This window comes from Hylobates moloch, unplaced genomic scaffold (assembly GCF_009828535.3).
Source record: "Hylobates moloch isolate HMO894 unplaced genomic scaffold, HMol_V3 SCAFFOLD_12, whole genome shotgun sequence".
In the NCBI taxonomy this organism is placed as follows: domain Eukaryota; kingdom Metazoa; phylum Chordata; class Mammalia; order Primates; family Hylobatidae; genus Hylobates; species Hylobates moloch.
The window spans coordinates 31958742-31981502 of record NW_026652287.1 but is presented as its reverse complement, the minus strand read 5'-3'; the positions used below and the strand labels follow the sequence as shown (position 1 = coordinate 31981502).

Below are 22761 nucleotides of genomic sequence, written 5' to 3'. Positions count from 1 at the left end.
AAATTAGATAGTACAGTTAGGAAGCTATTGTAGTAGTCCTAGAAACAACTTTGAAGTAGGAGGGTGAGAAAGGGTCAGATTCAGGATAATATTTGGGAAGAGGATCCCAGAGACCTTGATGGATTGGATGTTGGGCATGAGAGAGAGGGTCAAGGATGCATCTCAAGTTTGTGACTTGTGAAATTGGGTGCACTTCAGTTCCTTTTTTTTTCCACTTTTATTTTAGGTTCAAGGGTACATCTGGAGAAAAGGGAATTCTCATATACTGCTGGTAGGAATGTAAATTAGTTCAGCCATTGTGTAAAACAGTTTGGCGATTTCTCCAAGAATTTAAAACATAACTACCATTTGACCCAGCAGTGCCCTTTTTTAAGATGGAAAAGCCTAGGGGAAGAACAGGTTTTTCCTTTATAAGGGTCCAGATCAAAAGTTCTATTTTGGAAATATTTGGTTTGAGTTTTTTCTTAGACATCAAGCGAGATGTCAAACAGGCAGTTGAATGTGGGAGTTCAGTCATTTACCAGCAAGGCTTGACAACTTGCCTCATCAATACTTTATAGTCTCACTTTGTGACTATCTAACCCTATCCTTGGGCAACTAAGACATGGGGACCCTCATTTCCTGACAAGTAGAGACTCAATGAATTACCCAAGGGCACACAACTAAAGTGGAAGAGCAGGGCTTGAACCAGGTCTTCTGGCAACCTACACATAGTCCTGTCGGGCACTGCTCACCCCTCGTCTACTCTCCTGCTTATTGTAATCAAGGGGAGATGCAGGGTTTTAAGATACCATTCTGGAGGCAGTGGGTGTGCCACATCCTCCAAGTGTCACCCATGACTTAGGCAGTTATCTGTGCTGTTCATATAGTATCCACCAGCCACATGTAGCTACTTAAATTTAATTTTTAATCAATTAAAATTAAACTAAGTTAAAATTCACTTTCTTAGTTTTACTAGTCACAGTTCAAGTGCTCAATAGTTACATGAGTACCATATTGGATAGCACAGATAAAGAACATTTTCATGATCTCAGAAATTTCTATTAAACAGTGCTGGAGTCTAGATTAATCTAATGTTCCCTTCAGTTATATTAATTTGTGAAGAAAATGTAGTCTTATCCTAAAAACTGTGATCTAAGAGGAAAGTTTAGGAAAAAAAGAAAGTTACCTGCTTTAAAATTAGCATATTTTATAATAAGCTGATTTTAGATCCAGCATTAATGAGCACCTTTCCCTAGCTCACACCCTTGAATATTTGTGTGTTTCTCATGTTATCTGTTAAGAGTGTAGGTTCCTCTGAGGAGGGAAACTAGTTTTTTTTTCACCTTTGCATTCCCCTCTCAAAATATATAAATATATAACGCCCATATATACACACCCTCAATACATATTGCTTTGTGCAGAACAAACACAATATTTACTTGTTAAATGACCCAGCATGTCACAGCATTTTACAACACTACTGTGGACAGTTGGCCACAGGAAGAACCTATCAATCAGAGAGCAAACAAACTCCAGGAGGTCTGTAACTAAAACCCGATTGCGCAGCATATTTATTTCTCGTTTCTCCCTTCCTAGCAAAAGGGATATTGGGACCTCAATCTTCCACCACCCCAGGAGAAAACGAGGTTGCTCAGTACCCTAGAAAGCAGAAAGGTCGAGCCTAGAGGAGAGTCAGTGGGAGGTTCAGGCCCTGGTCTGCCCATTACTTCGTGAGCAGGCCAGCAAGGTCTTCCTCACAGGGCATGATGGAGGCATGCAGAAAGCCCTTCACACACATGCACACAGGCAGACCTGGGCCCCTCACAGTTCCCTTCACAAACGCAGGAGAAAATTTGGAGCAAAACAGATGGTTTCTGAATTCCTCCTTGCCACTTGCTGGTTGTGTGACTTTGGGCAAATTACATTAGCCCTTCAAAGTAGCAGGATAAGGAGATGTGTGGATATAGGCCTTGATCACAGAGTTGATGCTACACCCATTCAGCAGTTTATTCCCCTCTTCACCGAATTTCCGGGGGAATGTGAGAGCAAACCTAGAACAGAAATGTGCTTTCCTTTTAAGTTTTCTTTTTAAAAATATTTCAAGTGTTTTTTAAGAGGCAGAATCTCACTCTGTCACCCAGGCTGGAGTGTTGTGTTCATAGCTCACTATACCCTCTAACTCCTGGGCCTAAGGGATTGCCCTGCCTCAGCCTCCTGAGTAGCTGGGGCTACAGGCTCACACCACCACACCTAGCTAATTTTTTTTTTTTTTACAGATGGGGTCTCACTATGTTGCCCTGGTCTTGAACTTCTGGCTTCAAGCGGTCCTCCTGCATTTGCCTCCCAAAGTGCTGGGATTGCAGGCATGAGCTACTGCACCCAGCCAAAAATTACATTTTTTTTAATGTGTAATAGTACTTAACACATTGTAAAAATTTCCTAAGGATGTACAATGAAGTTTTCCTCCTGCCTATCCAGCCACCCAGTTCTCCCCAGAGGCAACCAATGTTTTCCGAGGTGTATGTGTCCTCCCATAGTCATTCTGTGCATGCACAAGCAAATATGTCTATCAACATATTCATATGCATGTACTTCCTAATATGTGCACATTTTCCTCTGACACAGATAGCTGTGTGACTGTTTTGAACCTTTTCTCCCTGTCCTGTCTTGGAGATTTTTTTAGATCTACACCCAGGGCCCTTAATCTATTTACAGGTGCAGAATATTCCACTGCAGAGTTGCACCATAATTTTCTTATCCTATCCCCCACTGATTAATTATTTAGGTCATTTCCAGGCTTTTGCTGTTATAACCCATGCCATAACGAACATTGTTGTACATCTGTCACTTTGCACATGGGTAAGTATATTTGTATAATACATTTCTAAAAAAAAGAAATCTCTAGATTAGATGGTATGTAGTGAAGATATATGCATAGTTTTGACAGAGCTGACCAAATGGCCCTTAAAGAGTTTGTATGTTTGCTATCCCCCCAGCAGTGCATGGGAGTGGATATGAGTTTACAAGCCAATGTGAAGCCCTGCTCAGAGACTGAGCCCCAAGTCTCATGTTTGCCAGAGTTGCTTAGCTTACATTGTGTGCATGAGGGGATGGGGGATATGTGTGTGTATGAGAGAGAGAGAGAGAGAGAGAGAGAGAGACTTCATTTGGAGAAAGCTGTGGCTGTGAGAACCATGATATGGGGAATCATCACTGTTCCTTCTCATAATCCTCCAGTTTGAAAGAATGACCCAGAAAATGAAAGTGCTCCACACCCCACAGGAAGATCCTTAGACATGCAGTGTGGAGGCAGTAGTTCAGCTGATAGCTAGAAGAGATGGCAAGAGCAAGAGCAGAGGCCAAGTTTAAGGAGATCAGATTTAGTCTCATAGCCCCTGTGTTAGGTCATTCGCATTGCTATAAAGAAATACCTGAGACTGGGTAGTTTATAAAGAAAGGAGGTCTATTTTGGCCACAGTTATATAAACCTGTACAGGAAGCATGGCATCAGAATCTGCTCCTGGTGAGGACTTAGGAAGCTTCCAATTGTGGTGGAAGGTGAAGAGGGAGCAAGTGTGTCAGATGGCAAGAGTGGGAGCAAGGGCAAGGTGGGGCAGGGGAGAAGTGGGGAGCCACACTCTTTTAAACGACCAGCTCTTACATAAACTACCAGAGTGAGAACTCACTCATTACCATGGGAGTAACACCAAGACTTTCATGAGAGATCCACCCCCATGAACCAAACACCTCCCACCAGACCCCACCTCTAACACTGGGGATTCCATTTCAAAATTAGATTTAGAGGGGACAAACATCCAAACTATATCAGCTGCCAACATTAGCTAGTGTTCTTCAGATGGTCAGCTCATTTGATCCAACTTTAAGTGTTTATCATGTGCTAAGCCCTTTACCTGTGCTGGAAATACAGAGATGAGCATGGCCAGTTTCTGCCCTCAAGAAGCTCACCCAAGGAAGTGGGCCATGTGGGCGGACAGCTTTCATAGAATGTAATAGAAACTACAGCAATGATGACAGCTAACTCTGAGAACATCTTCAATGCCAGCCAGTGGGCTCAGCACTGCGTGTCATCTTACTTAATTACACAACAGCCCTGTGAAGGTGATTACAGTGTTATCCCCATTTCACAGATGAGGAAACCAAGATCCAGAAAAGTTGAGGGATAGCCCTAAAACCACATCGTAGGTGGCACTACTGGAGTATATGCTGAGGTCTGTCTGACTTCAGAGTATTGAGATAAATCAGAGTGTTGAGCATACCCAGAGCTAAAAGTCGCTCCTCCTCCTCCATCAGTGGTTCTTTGCTTACTTCTCTCTTTATAGCATCACATTAGTTGTTCTCACACTGCTAATAAAGACACACCCAAGACTGGGTAATTTATAAAGGAAAGGAGGTTTAATGGACTCACAGTTCCAAATGGCTAAGGAGGCCTCACAATCATGGTGGAAGATGAAGGAGGAGCCAAGGCACATCTTACGTGGCAGCAGACAGGAGAGATCATGTGCAGGGGAACTGCCCTTTATAACACCATCAGATCTCTTGAGACTTACTATCACGAGAACAGCACTGGAAAAACTCACCCCTATGATTCAATTACCTCCCACCAGGTCCCTCCCATGACACATGGGGATTATGGGAACTATGATTCAAGAAGTGTGTGGGGACACAGCCAAACCATATGAAACACCACACTGCATTTCAGAGTGAGGGCATGGAAGTCAAGCCAGGGCCTCTGGGGAAGATATGGCCTGAGCTGAGATTTGGAAACAAATGAATAAAAAGCTGGAAACAAGAGAAATCTGGACAAAGGAACTATCAGCTGACCTCCAGGAGACCCAGCCTCCAGGCATCAGGAAGTAGCTGGCAGACAGAGGCAAGTGAGCAAACAGAGTGGCCACAGGGGTAGCCTTTGGAGCCAGACTGCCTGAGTTCAAATGCTGGTTCAGCCCTTTATTTTAGCTCAGTGACTTTGGGTGCATCACTTAACCTCTCTGATTCTTCACCTGTAAAATGTGGCTAATAAGTACTACTTCCCTTATGGGTTGAAATAGGGACTGGATGAGTTCATGTATTGAGACTATTTAGAATAGTGTCTGGCATGTGCCCTGTGTGTGTATTCCTCTACAGAACCTCCAGGCTCCAGGTACAGCCTAGATGTAAGGAAAAGAAAACAAAAATTTGAAGCTTGTCTGTGGTGCTTATTACAGAGAACAGTTACATGTGCTCAGAGAATGTAATGTGATGCTATAAAAAGAGAAGGAAGCAGAAAACCATTTAATGGAGGAGGGACATGGGCTTTTGGCCTTGAATTTTCTTGTCAAGCATAGTTGTGCTTCTCAGCTTTCAGTTATCATCTGGAATTGTGAGGCAAAATGTGCTTTTTATTTATTCTTTATGACATCTTTACTTGGTATTAAAATGTAATGGCCTGTCTCAAATCAGATGAAAAAGCAGAGGAGGATAAAATACAAAGAAACACATTCAATGAGACTCTTGGTTTTCTCCTCTTCCTCTTTGATGCTATAAAATGTTTTCAGAGATAAATGTCAGATAAATGCTGCAGCATCCTCATTTACCCACACAGCGTTTGTCGCTCATCCACCAACTCAAATTACCTTTCTCCAAGAGCAGTATTCGGTAAGAGAATCCAAGAGAAGTAAAAATGAGAGAAAAATACTTCAGTAAATCAGCTCTCATGATTTACTTTTTGTCTCCATATTCCCTGGCCTTTCTCTCCTTTATGTGTTATCCCAAAGTCACATTTCCAGCCGTGTTTCCAAACCAAACCCCATGCTTGGACCACTCTTCCTCGAGGCCAATTTTTTCTCTTCCTCTCGTTATTTGAACAACTCCTGAGAATTCATCTCCTTGAAGAAAAACATTTAGCAAATTCCCCATCATAAATTACCATGACCCTCACATACCTGTGTACCAGCCACTCACCGGATCCCTGGGCTACAGAAGTGATGAATCAGCCCTTTGTCCTGAATGAGCTCATGGTCTTACATGGAAGGAAAGGCATGCAGAAGGATGTTGACCTTGCCTTTCTCTGGCATACACTCACATTCATTTCCTTGATGCTCTCGCTTCCCCACTATGCTGTAAGCTGCTCAAGGACAAGGATTTTATCTGTTTTGTTTATCACTGTATAATTAGTACCTTAAGAGAGTATCCTCAATAAACATTTGATGAACAAATGAAAAAAAATGACAGTATGGAATGATCAATAAATTGATGTGCTTGCAAAATAAGAAATAGCACAAAGGAAGGAGTAACTGAATGCTTTGGGGGACAGAAGTGCAGTTGGAAGGGTGGGGAGACTTGCTGGAGGAGGAGACTTCTGAGCTGAGTGTTGGGGAAAATGCCTACATTTATATGCCTTTGCATGATGTCCAGCTTATAGGAAGTGCCCAAGGAAAGTTTGCAGAGTTGATAAACCTTATAATTTATGAAGGAGTTACATATACAGTTTCTCTAATATTCTACCATTTTTTGCATTCATAAAAAGGGGAGACATGGCCATTTCATGCTGGATTATGTAAACCTGGAAGCTCTATCTGCTACCTAGAAAACCTCTTAGTAGGGTACAAGCACCTACTGGAAAGCCATGTGTGTGTGTGTGTGTGTGTGTGTGCATGTGCACACACACACATACATGCACATGCACCCTTGACAAAGTAGAGACTGGCTGGGGCACTTGCTGGGAGACAAATCAATCTTAAGTGTGTGCTTTAGAAGAAAGATCCTATTCACGAAAGAACATGGAAAAGGTAAGGGCAGAGGTGATTTCCAGAGACTGGCCTCTCACCTCACCTGTGAGCCAGACCACAGCTCATTACCTAACTCCTATATCCACCACCCAAGCCAGTTTTATATCTTAAAATTTCTGAAAATCCATTGATTATGCCATGGGAGAGGCTGAGGTAGAAGGGAAGAGGAAAGAAAAACAAAATGAATTTTTAGTTGAATTTATGTAATGAGCTTACTGAGAAAAAACAAGATACAAGACCTAGACTTGCTATTAGTTTATTTTTAGGTTTCTTAATTTTGTTTAGCTCCAGCTCCTTCCTGACATGAGTGACGTTGATGTTGAAAACCAAAACTACTCACACCTATGAGCCTACTATCCAGGTGTGATCTCTGGCTCCCTCAGGCTGTTCCAGACACACCCTGTCTATGACTGACTGAAGACATCTGCATCTGAGCAACACCAAGTTATAACAAAAATTAGATCCTTCACCTCCAATTAATTCTCAACTTGTATTTTTAATATATGTGTGCAGCTTCATCATACACAACAAAGAAACGTTCTTCAACAATGCCACAAGAAGTAGAATCGTGCATCACATTTTACAAAGAATAAAATATGAAGAAGGAAAAAACAAGATTGGTAAGTAGTATATTAGTATAACAAACTACATTTGGCATTTGGGAATTACAGACTTCTTCCCTTGGTTTTATTAAGTTTGTATCAATTCTAGCAATGCTTGTCACTTATAAAACCCCTAACTAATCCTTTGATGAATAATTCACAAGTGTAAAATCTTTGTCGCATCCTTAAATATCTTCTTTAAATAGCATGTCGTCTCATTTGTCTAAGATCTTGGAGAAATTCTCTCATTTTAGAAAATGTTGTGTGCCAGGCACTGAACTAGATGTTGGGGAGATATGCATAGTTCTGTTCTGGAGCTTGTGTTCAAGAAATTGAAAGCAGACAATAAATAAATAAGTAAATACAATAACTAACGTAAATAAATTAAACTGGATGATGATACAGAGATAGGCTGGTAAAAGGTGGGAGTGAGTTCAAGCTGAGATTTGATGATGAGGGCAAGCTTCACTGAGAAGCTGAAATTTGAACTGAGACCTGAATGCTGGGGAACCATTGTGGGAAGATCGAGGGGTAGGGTGTTCCATGCAGAGGGAGCTGTAAGCACGGAGATGAGCTGTCCCACATAAGCAACTTCTCCAGTCATGTCCTCCATTAAATAGCCTCCACCATATATATTTTAGGCATTTTTATGAGAATGTGTCCATATTATATTACACATTTCCTGCCTTATTAAACAGATTATTATATATCAGGAAGGGTTGGGTGGCTTTGTTCTTATCTCTTTTTCCAGCAAGTTTTTTATCAATAGTTTTAATAATGACCTATATCAGTCAGGGTCTAATCAGGAGACAAAAGCACAAGTAAATTGAACAGAGAAAGTTTTATATAAATAATTAACTGTGACAGGGGACTGGAGTAATGGAGGGTTGGCTAGTCAAGGGTAAGAATAACTCTAAAGAATACAGGAAGAGCAGATGTTAGGAGAAGCTACCACCCCTCCACCCCGAGAAGACTCCTCCCTACAATGCTAAGCTGCAGATCCTGCTGGAAGAGGTACAGCCATGGCAGTGCAGTTTGCTGGGGGCTCTAGAAATCTGCCCTCTGGAGTACTGGGGGAAGCTGCCTGGAGTGGCTCCAAGGAAGTCATTCTTTGGGAGTTGCTACATCAGCAGCACTACTCTGTGAAGCCCCCCAAGGGGATACTGGAAATCTGCCTTTGAGGAGTACTGTGTGTTTCCAGCCACCACGCACTGCAGGAGCTGGGTACTGTAGAAGTATGTGCTGCAGATGCCTGCTGATATATCATACTGGTATCAGGAAGAGAAACCCCTTCCTCCTCCAGTGTCCCTCCCAGTGCCTTCTGCTGGCAAAGCTTAACATTGAATCAGCTGACAAAGGAGAAATAGTTACAATAGTTACATTATTGCAAAGCAGGCAATGAAGGTGCATTTGGAGCTGAGGGGAAATAAGTTAATATCTGGTGCATAGCCCAGATGACCTGCTCATCAAGCTTTCGGGTGGAGTGAAACTAGAAGGTTGCATTAAATGACAAGACTCAGTAGCTGGCACTCAGCCAAATCCAGCAAGATGACATTTAATAATTTTGCGTTGACCATTTGTAATGTGTATTTTCTTTTTCTTTCAATCTTTTAAAAAATATTTACTAATTCAGTGAAAATGTTATTTAAACACACATTTGGTTATTAATGAGATTTGAGATTTTTAAAATTTTTATTTTCATTTTTATTTGTTTGGATAGAAAAGGAAGTACATAAAATTTTACATTAATATCACTGTAAAAAATTTAAAAAATAATTTTTAAGATAAAGTCTTACAGTCAAATTCAGCAAAACAACTACCTTGGTACAGTGTGGGAGAAATGTTGCTCAACATCATAAGAGGAACAGATTTGAGAGTTGAGCTGAATGCAAGCTTGGTGTGAGTCACTAGCATAATGAAAGTGCCAAAAAAAAAAAACCTACTTTGATCCCAAGCTGCATACATTAAAATATAACATGGACAAATAGATAGCTTTCTAGTCCAGATCTGATTACAACTGGAATATTATGTTTTGTGAGAGTCAATGTATGGGGGTATGGTGAAGTCAAACCTGATTTAGGTCTTTCTTAACTTTGATGGATTTTAGTTAAACACATTCCCATTTCTCTGCATTAGTCATCCTTCCTTGAAACACATTCCTTCAATAAAGTCCTCCGTGACCATTCCAGCTTGAATGAATTCTTCCCTCTTCTGAATTCCTATGGCAACTATTTTTGGAGTCTATTTGATAGTTAGTCACATACAACTCTTCTCATGTTGTCTGGAACTACATTCAATGACATTATGAAAATCTACCACATAAAGAGAACCACTCATAACATTTGCGTACTGAATAATTTAAATGTTACCTTAGTTACTTTTTTATCTTAATTTCTTATTCATTCATACGTATTTTAGAAACAAACTTAGGATGTGCTATGCATCCTTTTTATCGTACTTTTTTCAGTTAACATTGTACCATAAACATACTAGAAAGCAAGTGAGTGAAAGTGAAGTTATTATTGCAGTAGCTGTTCTGAATCACTTCATAAAATGCAAATAACTCCAAGTGGTGTCTTCACTAATAATGATGTTATCATTTGCAGTACACCTCATGACTCTTTTTTTTTTTTTTTTTTGAGATGGAGTCTCGCACTGTCACCCAGGCTGGAGTGCAATGGCAGGATCTCAGCTCACTGCAACCTCTGCCTTCCAGGTTCAAGTGATTCTCCTGCCTCAGCCTCCTGAGTAGCTGGGATTACAGGTGCCCGCCACCATGCCTGGCTAATTTTTTGTATTTTGAGTAGAGACGGAGTTTCACTATGTTGGCCAGGCTGATCTTGAACTCCTGATCTTGTGATCCGCCTGCCTCGCCCTCCCAAAACGACTCTTTATAAGACACTAGTGTATTGAGAATCTGTAGCTGAATGCTGCTCATCTAGATAATAAGATCCTTAACTGTAAATAAACTATCTTATTTATCTTTATATCATCACTGCCTAGCATAGTGCCTGGCATATAGTAGGAGTTCAATAAAGGCGGGCTGAACTGAAGAGGTTTTAAATTATTGTGCCTAATTTTGCATCTCAAAATGTGGGATGCTTTTATAAGCAAAAGAAAGACAGAGACAGTGATTTTTAAATGTTCTGAAGAAGCACAGGAAGTGTAGTATTGTTGCTAGTCAGAAAGGGTCTTTATAAAAGTTTCTTTCATTTGATAAAATAAGGAGTTTTCTATTCAAAGACCTCCATGTGTTGAAAATTGGTAATAGGCCAGGCACATTGGCTCACGCCTGGAATCCCAGAACTTTGGAAGGCTGAGGCAGGAGGATTGCTTGAGCCCAGGAGTCTGAAACCAGCCTGAGCATAATGGTGAAACCCTATCTCTGCAAAAAATACAAAAAGTTGCAGGCATGGTGGTGAGTACCTGTAGTCCCAGCTATCAGGAGGCTGAGATGGGAGGATTACTTCTGGGAAGTCAAGCCTGCAGTGAGCTGAGATTGTGCCACTGCTCTCCAGCCTGGGCAACAGAACAGGAGTCTGTCACAACAAATAAAAAGAAAATAATAAAAGAAAATTGGTAATGATGAACTGGAATCATATCTAATTAAAAATAACCAATCAGATAGTACATTATTAACCCACAACCAAGCATTATGCTGAAAAACATGGAGTAAAACTACAAATGGCCTGTAGATTCAATATTTCATTGTCATCTTTGGTTTTGTAAATAAAAGAAATAACATGTTAGAAGAAATTTTAATTTCTTGATAGAACTAATGTTTATCCAGTATTATTTTCTTCCTGAAACTCTTTCTGGAAGTGGCATCTTGCACAAGCCAACATCAATTAGAAATAACATGAAAATACTGATTTGTAGACATGATTCATAAGGATATTTTAGTGGAATGTAAACTGCCACTATGTACATTTTTCAACTTCACTCTGAATTTATTACAACTGTAAAAATCAAACCTGGTGAAACCCACTTTCAAAATAGAGCAATTTAATAGCTCAACAAAGATTTATTTAACAATATGGGTGCATACAATAAATCTTGAAATTGATTCGTATTTTTGAATTTGGTGCTTAGAGGAGAAATTAGTAAAGTGAAAAAGATTTCAAATATTGGCTACTTTCTCACTTTGCAGGACTTTGATAAATTATGATAAACTCATAAAAGTTATCATCTGAGGCCAGGTACGGTGGCTCATGCCTGTAATCCCAGAATTTTGGGAGGCCAAGGTAGGTGGATTAGTTGAGGTCGGGAGTTTGAGATAAGCCTGACCAACATGGTAAAACTCCATCTCTACTAAAAATACAAAAATTAGCTGAGCGTGGTGGCACTCACCTGTAATCCCAGCTACTTGGGAAGCTGAGGCACAAGAATTGCTTGAACCTGTGAGGCAGAGGTTGCAGTGAGCCAAGATCGCACCACTGCACTCCAGCCTGGGTGACAGAGTGAGACTCTGTCTCAAAAAAAAAAAAAAAAAAAGTTATCATGCTAGTCCCTTATTAGGTCCCTGTGAATCCTGTTTTTTCTAATATCTGAGATGTTTGAAAGTTATTGATGAGATATGTAGAATTCTCAATAGAGACTCCAGGGAATCAAAGCTTTCTACATAATAATTCATTATAAAGATATTTATTGAGGGCCTCTGGTGTGCTAGACAAACTATAAAGCCTTGTGGTATTTGCATTTCCAATGTTTTTCTTAGATATTTAGTATTAATGTCAAGCATCTTAAAACATTAATGTGTTACTATGATTAAAAGCATCTAAATATTGATTGATCCTCCATCAATGAAAAGTGAATCAGTGCATGTGCCATTTTCCAGTTAGGCTAAACCTCTAGATTCTGGTAAGGATCTAAAGAATAGGAAGCATTCCTCTCAAGCACCACTTGAGAAACATCATTACGATCATCTCCTTTGAGATGTATTTTAGGAAGTAGCATAAATCTTGATCTAAAAGGAGCTTTAAAGATCAACATGTTAAACTTCCACTTCTGGCCAAGATGGAGCAACAGGCACAAGATTAACTCTCCCACCTAAAACAATCACAAAAGAAAAAACAGACAAAATGTATGAAACAACCATTTTCAAGACACTGAATATTGGGCGACCCAAAACAAGGATCTCTGAGAGACAGAAAACAAATGAAATGAGCCTTGCTGGGCCCCATCTTACCACCTTGACATAGTTTCTAGACAGCACCATGAAAAGTGAGAATGTAGGCAGGACCTGAAAGACTCTCTAAGTTGAGAAGTTGTTGCTAGGAGTTGGGAAACAAAGGCAGCGAGAGTTCACAGAAAGAAGTACCAGAAAGCAGAGAACTGCACAGGGCTAGAACCTTGAAGATCTGCAGAGGGTCTCCCTCAGGTATTCAGCAAGTGCTGATCAGTGCGTACATGTCAGGAGAATACCCAAGGCCAGAGAAAGAACCATCCAAAAGAATTTCCAGTAAGACTGGAACACCTCATAATTCATAGAGCAGTGAGGAGAATACTCAGAAAAGTCTTTCCTCCTGCAAACATGAAGAAAATTTAGCAAATAAAGTTTAACAACGTATAACAACAGTAACATCATGACCAAGTAGGATTTACCCTGGACTACAAGGTTGGCTTAGTATATGAAAATCAATCAATATAATTCACCATAGTAGCAAACTAAAAAAGAAAAACCGTATGATCATATTTATGGACATGGGAAAAGCATTTCACAAAGTTCAACATCCATTACAGATAAAAACTCAGCAGACTACTAATAGAAATTATCTTCCTCAACCTCATAAAATATATGAAATGCTTATAGTTAAAATTATACTTAATGATAAAAGACTGAATGTTTTCCTCCTAAGATAATGAATGGGACAAGTATGTCTGCACTTACCACTTGTATTCATTTTACTATCCAGTGCAATAAAATAAAAAGAATTAAAACTGTCCTTATTATCAGATGACATGATCATCTATAAAGAAATTCACAATGGAATCCATAAAAAGGAACTAATAGGTGAATGTAGCTAGGTTGCAAAAAATGAGATTGATATAAAAACTCAATTGTATTTCTGTCAATCTGCAACAAACAGAAATTGAGATTTTAAAAACCAAATCACTTATAATTAGCCCCCAAATATGAAATATTAAATACTTAAGGATAAATAAAAGATACTTAAGAATTGTACACTGAACACTACAAAACATTGCTGAGATAAATTTAAGAAGGGCTACTAAATGGAGAGATATACTATGCTTACGAATCAGAACTCAATATTGTTAAGATGTCAGTCTTAACAAATTGATCTATAGATTCAGTGCAATCCAGTCAAACTCCCAGAGGATGTTTTATGTGTGCATATGTGAAAATTGACAAATGAATTCAAAAATTCATAGGGAAATGAAAAGACCTAGAATAGCCAAAACAACTCTGAAAAAGAACAAAAAGTCAAGTCTTTGACTTGAGACAAAGGGTCAAAGTCAATTCAGCGGATAAGGGTCAAAGTCAGTTCAGCAGGTAAAGAATTGACTTTTCAACATATGATACTGAAACAATTCAAACCTATGTGCAAAAAATGAATTTGGGAAAACTCATATACAAAAGTTAAATGGATTATAGTTCAAAGTGTAAAATTTAAAACCATAAAAATTCTAGGAAAAAATAGAAAATCTTTGTTACCCTGGGTTAGTCGAGGGTTTCTTAAATATGACAGTAAAAGCACAATTCATAAAAGAAGAAACAAATGGATAACCTAGACTTCAAAATTAAAACTTCCCTTTTCAAATGATGTTTTCAAGAGAATGAAAAGAAGGGTGGGGCTAAGATGGCTGACTAGAAACAGAAGTGATCAGAGGCTCCCATCAAAAAGAACCATCATTAGTGTGTGAATCCTTCATTGGCAACCAGGGTATACAGGTTTTCTCATCAGAACTGACTAGGCGGCTAGACTTGATCCACAGAGAGGAAGGAAGAGCAGTGTAGTGCGGCAGCCCACCTGAGAGCCACAGGCGGCAGGGGAGCCCCCACCCCCCAGCCAAGGGAGGCAGTGAGTGAGTGTGCTACCCAGCGGGGAAAACCTGCTTTTTTTCCACGGAACTGTGCAACCCACGGATTGGAAGATCCCACTCAGGAACCCAGGCCACTGGGACTAGAATGCCAACCCTGAAGCCGTGCAGATTCTCAACAGCCTTTCAGCTGGAATCTGCCTAACCCTGCGGAGCTCCTTGGGGGAGGGGGTGACCAGCACCACAGCTGCTGCTGCCTGCTGCCTAAGCCATTTGAGCTCCTTGGGGGAGGGGCAGCAGCCAGCACTGGGACTCATAACTGCCTAATATGCTAAGCTCTCTGTGTGGGGGAAGGGTGGCATCCATCTCTATAGCTCCAGGCCATGCTTTTCCCCTGCTGGAGCCAGGGAGGCTGGATAGCTTGGTCCCCAAGAGTGGTCCCCCACAGCCCAACACACTGGCTGTGGCCAACTGCAACAAGAGCGCCTCTTCAGGCCTGACCCTGACATATCCTTCCTCACTTCCTGTATGGTGGGACTTCCCCTACAGGAACTCCAACAACTCCAGCCAGAGGTTCAGGGACAGAACCTGGATCTCCCTGGGCCTGAGCCCCTAGCAGGAGGAGTGGCCACAGTCTCTGCAGACCAGCAGACTTAGACCAGATTGCCCCCCAGCAAGGCACACTCCCTCCAACAAGGGACAGTCAAAATGCTTCGTTAAATGGGTGCCATTTCCCTTGCCACCCAACTGGGTGAGACCTTCCAACAGGAGTTGCCAGACACTCTATACAGGAGCGATCCTACTGGCATCAGGTTGGAGCCCCTCCAGGTCAGAGATCCCAGAAGAAGGAGTGGGCACCCATCTTTGTTGTTCTCCAGCCTCCTTGAGTGATATCTCCAGGTGCGGGAGCGAACCAGATAAATAGGGCCTAAAGTGAACCCCCAGCAAACTGCAGCAGCCCTACAGAGGAGGGACTTGACCAGTGAAAGAAAAACAAACAGAAAACAACAACAACAGCATCAATAACGAAAGAAGTTCTCACAAAACCCCATCTAATAGTTAGCAGCCTCAAAGATTGAAACTAGACAAACTCATAAAGATGAGAAAGAATCAATGAAAAAATGCTGAAAACCCAAAAGGACAGAGTTCCTCTTCCCTTCCAAATGATTACAACGGCTCTCTGGCAAGGGCACAGAACTGGATGAAGGATGAGATGGACAAATTGACAGAAATAGGCTTCAGAAGATGGATAATAAAAAACTCCACTGAGCTAAAGGAGCATGTTCTAACCCAATGCAAAGAAGCTAAGAACCTTGAAAAAAGGTTACAGGAGCTGCTAACTAGAGAGAGTTTAGAGAGGAACATAAATGACCTGATGGAGCTGAAAAACACAGCACAAGAACTTTGTGAAGTGTACACAAGTATCAATGGCTGAATTGACCAAGAGGAATAAAGGATATCAGAGTTTGAAGACCACCTTACTGAAACAAGGCATGCAGACAAGATTAGGGAAACAAGAATAAAAAGGAACAAACAAAACCTCCCAGAAATATGGGACTTCATAAAAAGATCAAACCTACAGTTGATTCGAGTACCACCTGAAGCAGATGTGAAGAATGGAAACAAACTGGAAAACAAACTTCAGGATATTATCCAGGAGAACTTCCCTAACCTAGGAAGACAGGCCAACATGCAAATTCAGGAAGTACAGAGAACACCACTAAGGTACTCCACAAGAAGATCAACCCCAAGAAACATAATCAACAGATTCTCTAAGGCCAAAATTAAGGAAAAAATGTTAAGGGCAGCCAGAGAGGAAGGTCAGGTCACCTACAAAGAAAAGCTCATCAGACTAACAACGCACCTCCCAGCAGAAACTCTACAAGTCAGAAGATATTGGGGGTCAGTATTTAAAGAAAATAATTTTCAACCCAGAATTTTATGTCCAGCCAAACTAAGCATCGTAAGTGAAGGAGAAATAAAATCCTTTCCAGACAAGCAAATGCTGAGGGATTTCATCACCGCCACGCTGGCCTTGAAAGAACTCCTGAAAGAAGCACTAAATATGCGAAGGAAAAACTGGTACTAGCCACTGCAAAAATACACCAAAATATAAAGACCAATGACACTATGAAGAAACTGCATCAACTAGTGTGCAAAATAACCAGATAGCATCATGATGACAGGATCGAATTCACACATAACAATACTAACCTTAAATGTAAATGGGCAAAATGCCCCAATTAAAAGACACAGATGGGAAATTGGATAAAGAGTCAAGACCCATTGATGTGCTGTATTCAGGAGACCCATCTCATGTGCAAAGACCCACATAGGCTCAAAATAAAGGATGGAGGAAAATTTACCAAGCAAATGGAAAGCAAAAAAAAGCAGGGGTTGCAAACCTCATCTCTGACAAAACAGACTTTAAACCAATGAAGATAAAAAAAGACAAAGAAGGTCATTAAATAATGGTAAAGAGAACAACAAGAAGAACTATTGGCTGGGCACAGTGGCTTACACCTATAATCCCAGCACTTTGGGAGGACGAGGCAGGTGGATCACGAGGTCAGGAAATCAAGACCATCCTGGCCAACATGGTGAAACCCCATCTCTATTAAAAATACAAAAATTAGCTGAGTGTGGTGGTACATGCCTGTAATCCCAGCTACTTGGGAGGCTCAGACAGGAGAATTGCTTGAGCCCAGGAGACGGAGATTGCAGTGAGCCTAGATCATGCCACTGAACTCCAGCCTGGCAAAAGAGCAAGTATCCGTCTAAAAAAAAAAAAAAATAGCTAACTATTCTAAATTTATATGTGCCCAATACAGGAGTACCCAGATTCATAAAACAAGTTCTTAGAGACCTACAAAGAGACTTAGACGCCTCCCATACAATAATAGTGGGAGACTTTAACACCCCACTGTCAATATTAGACAGATCAACAAGGCAGAAAATTAACAAGGATATTCAGGACTTGAACTCAGCTCTGGATCAAGTGGACCTAATAGACATTTACAGAACTCTCCAACCCAAATCAATAGAATATACATTCTCAGTGATACATGGCACTTATTCTAAAATTGACCACATAATTGGAAGTAAAACACTCCTCAGCAAATGCAAAAAAATACTGAAATCATAACAGTCTCTCAGACTACAGTGCAATCAAATTAGAACTCAGGACTAAGAAACTCATTTAAAACCACACAATTACATGGAAATTGAACAACTCGCTCCTGAATGACTCCTGGGTAAATAATGAAATTAAGGCAGAAATAAAGAAGTTCTTTGAAACCAATGAGAACAAAGAGACAACATACCAGAATCTCTGGGACACAGCTAAAGCAGTGTTACGAGGGAAATGTATAGCACTAAATTGCCCACATCAGAAAGCTAGAAAGATCTCAAACTGGTACACTAACATCACAATTAAAAGAGCTAGAGAGGCAAGAGCAAACTAATCCAAAAGCTAGCAGGAGACAAGAAATAACTAAGATCAGAGCAGAATTGAAGGAGATAGAGACACAAAAACCCTCCAAAACCAGGAACTATTTTTTTTAAAAAATAACAAATACTGCTAGCTAGACTAATAAAGAAGAAAAGAGAGAAGAATCCCATAAAAAATGATAAAGGGGAGATCACCACTGACCTCACAGAAATACAAACTACCAACACCTCTATGCAAATAAACTAGAAAATCTAGAAGAAATGGGTAAATTCCTGGATGCGGGAATTTATCAGACCCTTCCAAAACTCAACCAGGAAGAAGTTGAATCCCTGAATAGACCAATAACAAGTTCTGAAATTGAGGCAGTAATTAATAGCCTACCCACCAAAAAAAGCCCAGAACCAGACAGATTCATAGCCAGATTCTACCAGAGGTACAAAGAGAAGCTGGTACCTTTCCTTCTGAAACTATTCCAAACAATAGAAAAAGAGGGACTCCTCCCTAACTCATTTTATGAGGCCAGGTCATCCTGATACCAAAACCTGGCAGAGACACAACAAAAAACAGAAAATTTCAGGCCAATATCCCTGATGAATATCGATGTGAAAATCCTCAATAAAATACTGACAAACCAAATACAGCAGCACATCAAAAGCTTATCCACCACAGTCAAGTCAGCTTCATACCTGGGATGCAAGCCTGGATCAACATGCATAAATCAATAAATGTAATCCCTCACATAAACAGAACCAAAGACAAAAACCACATGATTATCTCAATAGATGCAGAAAAGGCCTTCAATAAAATTCAACATCCTTCATGTTAAAAACTCTCAATAAACTAGGTGTTTATTCCACATATCTCAAAATAACAAAAACTATTTATGACAAACACACAGCCAATATTATATTGAATGGGCAAAAGCTTGAAGCATTCCCTTTGAAAACCAGTACAAGACAAAGATGCCCTCTGTCACCACTCTTACTCATCATAGTATTGGAAGTTCTGGCCAGGACAATCAGGCAAGAGAAAGAAATAAAGCGTATTAAAATAGGAAGAGAGGAAGTCAAACTGTCTCTGTTTGCAGATGACATGATTGTATATATAGAAAACCTCATGATCTCAGACACAAATTTCCTTAAGCTGACAAGCAACTTCAGCAAAGTCTCAGGATACAAAATCAACGTGAAAAAATCACAGGCATTCCTTTACATCAACAGTAGACAAGCAGAGAGCCAAATCATGAATTAATTCCCATTCACAATCACTACAAAGAGAATAAAATGCCTAGGAATACAGCTAACAAGGGATGTGAAAGGCCTCTTCAAGGAGAACTATAAACCACTGCTCAAGGAAATCAGAGAGGTCACAAACAAATGGAAAAATATTCTATCCTCATGGACAGGAAAAATCAATATTGTAAAAATGTTCATACTGCCCAAAGTAATTTATAAATTCAATGCTATTCCCATCAAACTACCACTGACATTCTTCACAGAAATAGAAAAAGCTACTTTAAATTTCACAGGGAATCAAAGAAGACCCCATACAGCCAAGACAATCGTAACGAAAAAGAACAAAGCTGGAGGCATCACGCTACCTGACTTCAAACTATACTACAAAGCTACAGTAACCAAAACAGCATGATAATGGTACCAAAACAGACACATAGACCAACGGAGCAGAACAGAGACCTCAGAAATAACACCACATCTGATCTTCAACAAACCTGACAAAAACAAGCAATGGGGAAAGGATTTCCTATTCAATAAATGATGCTGGGAAAACAGTCTAGCCATATGCAGAAAATTGAAACTGGACCACTTGCTTACATCTTATACAAAAATTAACTCAAGATGGATTAAAGACTTAAATGTTAAACCCCAAACCATAAAAACCCTAGAAGAAAACCTAGGGAATACCATTCAGGACATAGGCATGAGCAAAGTCTTCATGACGAAAATGCCAAAAGCAATTGCAAGAAAAGCCAAAATTGACAAATGGGATCTAATTAAACTAAAGAGCTTCTGCACAGCAAAAGAAACTATCATCAGAGTGAACAGGCAATCTACAGAGTGGGAGAAAATTTTTGCAATCTAGCCGTCTGACAAAAACCAAATATCCAGAATTTACAAGCAACTTAAACAAATTTACAAGAAAAAAACCAACCCATTAAAAAGTGGGCAAAGGATATAAACAGAGACTTCTCAAAAGAAGACACACATGCGGCCAACAAACATATGAAAAAAGCTCAACATCACTGATTATTAGAGAAATGCAAATCAAAACCATAATGAGATACCATCTAATGCCAGTCAGAATAGCGATTTTTAAAAAGTCGAGAAACAATAGATGCTGGCGAGGCTATGGTGAAATAGGAACACTTTTACACTGTTCTTGGGAGTGTAAATTACTTCAACCATTGTGGAAGACAGTGTGGGGATTCCTCAAGTATCTAGAACCAGAAATACCGTTTGACCCAGCAATCCCATTACTGGGTATATACCTAAAGGAATATGAATCATTCTACTGTAAAGACACATGCACACATATGTTTACTGCAGCACTATTCACAATAGCAAAGTCGTGGAACCTACTCAAATACCCATCAATGATAGACTGGATAAAGAAAATGTACATATACACTGTGTTTATTGCAGCACTATTCGCGATAGCAAAGTCATGGAACTAACTCAAATGCCCATCAATGATAGACTGAGTAAAGAAAATGTGGTACATATATACTATGGAATATTACGCACCCATAAAAAGGAATGAGATTATGTCCTATGCAGCGACATGTATGAAGCTGGATGCCATCATCCTCAGCAAACTAAGACAGGAACACAAAACCAAACACTGCATGCCCTCACACATGAGCAAGAATTGAACAATGAGAACCTATGGACACAGGGATGGGAACAACACACAATAGGCCTGTCGGGGAGTGAGGGGGCGAGGGGATGGAAGTTAGAGGACAGGTCAATAGGAACAGCAAACTGCCATGGCACACATATACCTATGTAACAAATCTGCACATGTATCCCAAAACTTAAATACATAAATAAAATAAAATAAAAGAGAATGAAAAGAGAAGACACACATTAGGAGAAAAAAGTTTTCAAAAAATATGGCTAGTAAAGGACATCTACATCTTGCCTCTGGAATACATAAAGAACACTCAAAACTCAGTGAATTCAAAAATCTTATTGAGCATAGGATTTGAATAGACATTTCACAAGAGAAGATATACAGATGGCAAACAGCACACAAGATGATTTTAAATATTATTCATTAAAAAAATGAGAATTAAACACAATGAGATATCATGACATGCCCATGAGAGTGGCTAAAATTTAAAAGACTGACCATACCATGTGGAGGATCCTGAACCCTCATATGCTGCTGATGGAAATGTAAAATTGTACAACCACTTAAGAAAACAGTGTGGAAGTTTCTCATAAAATTAAACGTTCATCTACTATATGATCTAGTGGAATCACTTCTAGGTATTTACTAAGAAAGTTAAAGCAAAGTTTTGTATATGGATGTTCATAACAGCTTAATTTGTAATAGCCTCCAAACTATAAAGGATGCAAATGTCTATCATCAGGAGAATAGATAAATTATTCCATGTGATGGAATACTACTCAGCAATAAAAAGAAATGAGCTACTGATATTTGCAACAGCATGAATGAATCTCAAATTATGTTGAGTGATGAAAAAGAGTAAATGTTATATGATTCCATTTATATAAAACTCTGGAAATTTCAAACTAATTGATAGCAACAGAAAGCAGATCAGTGTTTGCGCTGGAGATAGCACGGGGAAGGGTGGCAGATTAGAACGTGGCATGAAGAAACTTTGGAGGCAATGGATATGTTTAGTATTTTAGTTGTACTGATGGTCTCATGAGTATATACTTATGTCAAAACATCTAATTAAACAACTTATGCTGTCTATTGTATGATTGTTATACCTCAACAAAGCTGTTTTTAAAAAGATCTGCATATCCATTACCTCTCCCTTCCCATTTTATGGATGAGGAAATTGAGTCCTGAGGACAAGAGAACTTTTCCAAAGTCATACCACTAGTCTAATGGAGAGGCATTAGGTTTGTCCATAATGAAGCTTCTGAATGAAAATAGAAGAGCTCCTGGTGTAATTCCAGGGAGCTGAAGGCCATTATCCTAAGTGAATTAATGCAGTAATAGAAAAACCAAACACTGCATGTTCTCACTTATAAGTGGGAGTTAAACATTGAGTACACATGGACAAAGAAGGGAACAGTAGACACTGGGGCCTACTTGAGGGTGGAAGGTGAGAGGAGGATGAGGATTGGAAAACTACCTGTCAGTACTATGCTCATTACCTGGGTGACATAATAATTACACCAAATCCCCCAACACACAATTTACCCATGTAACAAACCTGCACGTGTACTCCCTGAACCTGAAATAAAAGTTGGAAAGAAAAAAATTTTTAAAGTTAAAATGGGCAGAGAACCTGAATAGACATTTTTTCCATATAAAACACACAAATGGCCAACAGGTATATGAAAAGGTGCTCAATATCACTAATCATCAGAGATATGCAAATCAAAACCACGGTGAGGTATCATCTTACACCTGTTAGAATGGCTCTTATCAAAAAGTGGTAAGTGTTGGCAAGTGTGTGGAGAAAAGGGAACACTTGTGCGCTGTTACTAGGAATGTAAAGTGGTTCAGCTGTTATGAAAAACAATATAGAGGTTCTTTAAAAAATGAAAAATGAACTACCATATGATACAGCAATCCTACTTTTGGGTACATATCCCAAGGAATTGAAATCAGTATCTTGAAGAGATATCTGCACGTCCATGTTCATTGCAGCATTATTTACAATAGCCAAGATATGAAAACAACCCAAGTGTCCTCTGATGGAAGAATGGATAAA

The 22761-nt window shown here is 39.7% G+C and overlaps 1 protein-coding gene across 6 annotated transcripts in view; it reads left to right on the top strand.

Annotated features, from left to right (window-relative positions):
• ANO4 (anoctamin 4) overlaps nt 1–22761 on the top strand; it is a 399084-nt gene that overhangs the window by 284306 nt on the left and 92017 nt on the right. For all 6 annotated transcript variants that reach the window (XM_058425434.1, XM_058425435.1, XM_032168899.2 and 3 more), the window contains one exon: nt 7284–7390. In XM_058425434.1, the coding sequence (XP_058281417.1) occupies nt 7284–7390 (107 nt within the window). The remainder of the gene's footprint in view (nt 1–7283; nt 7391–22761) is intronic.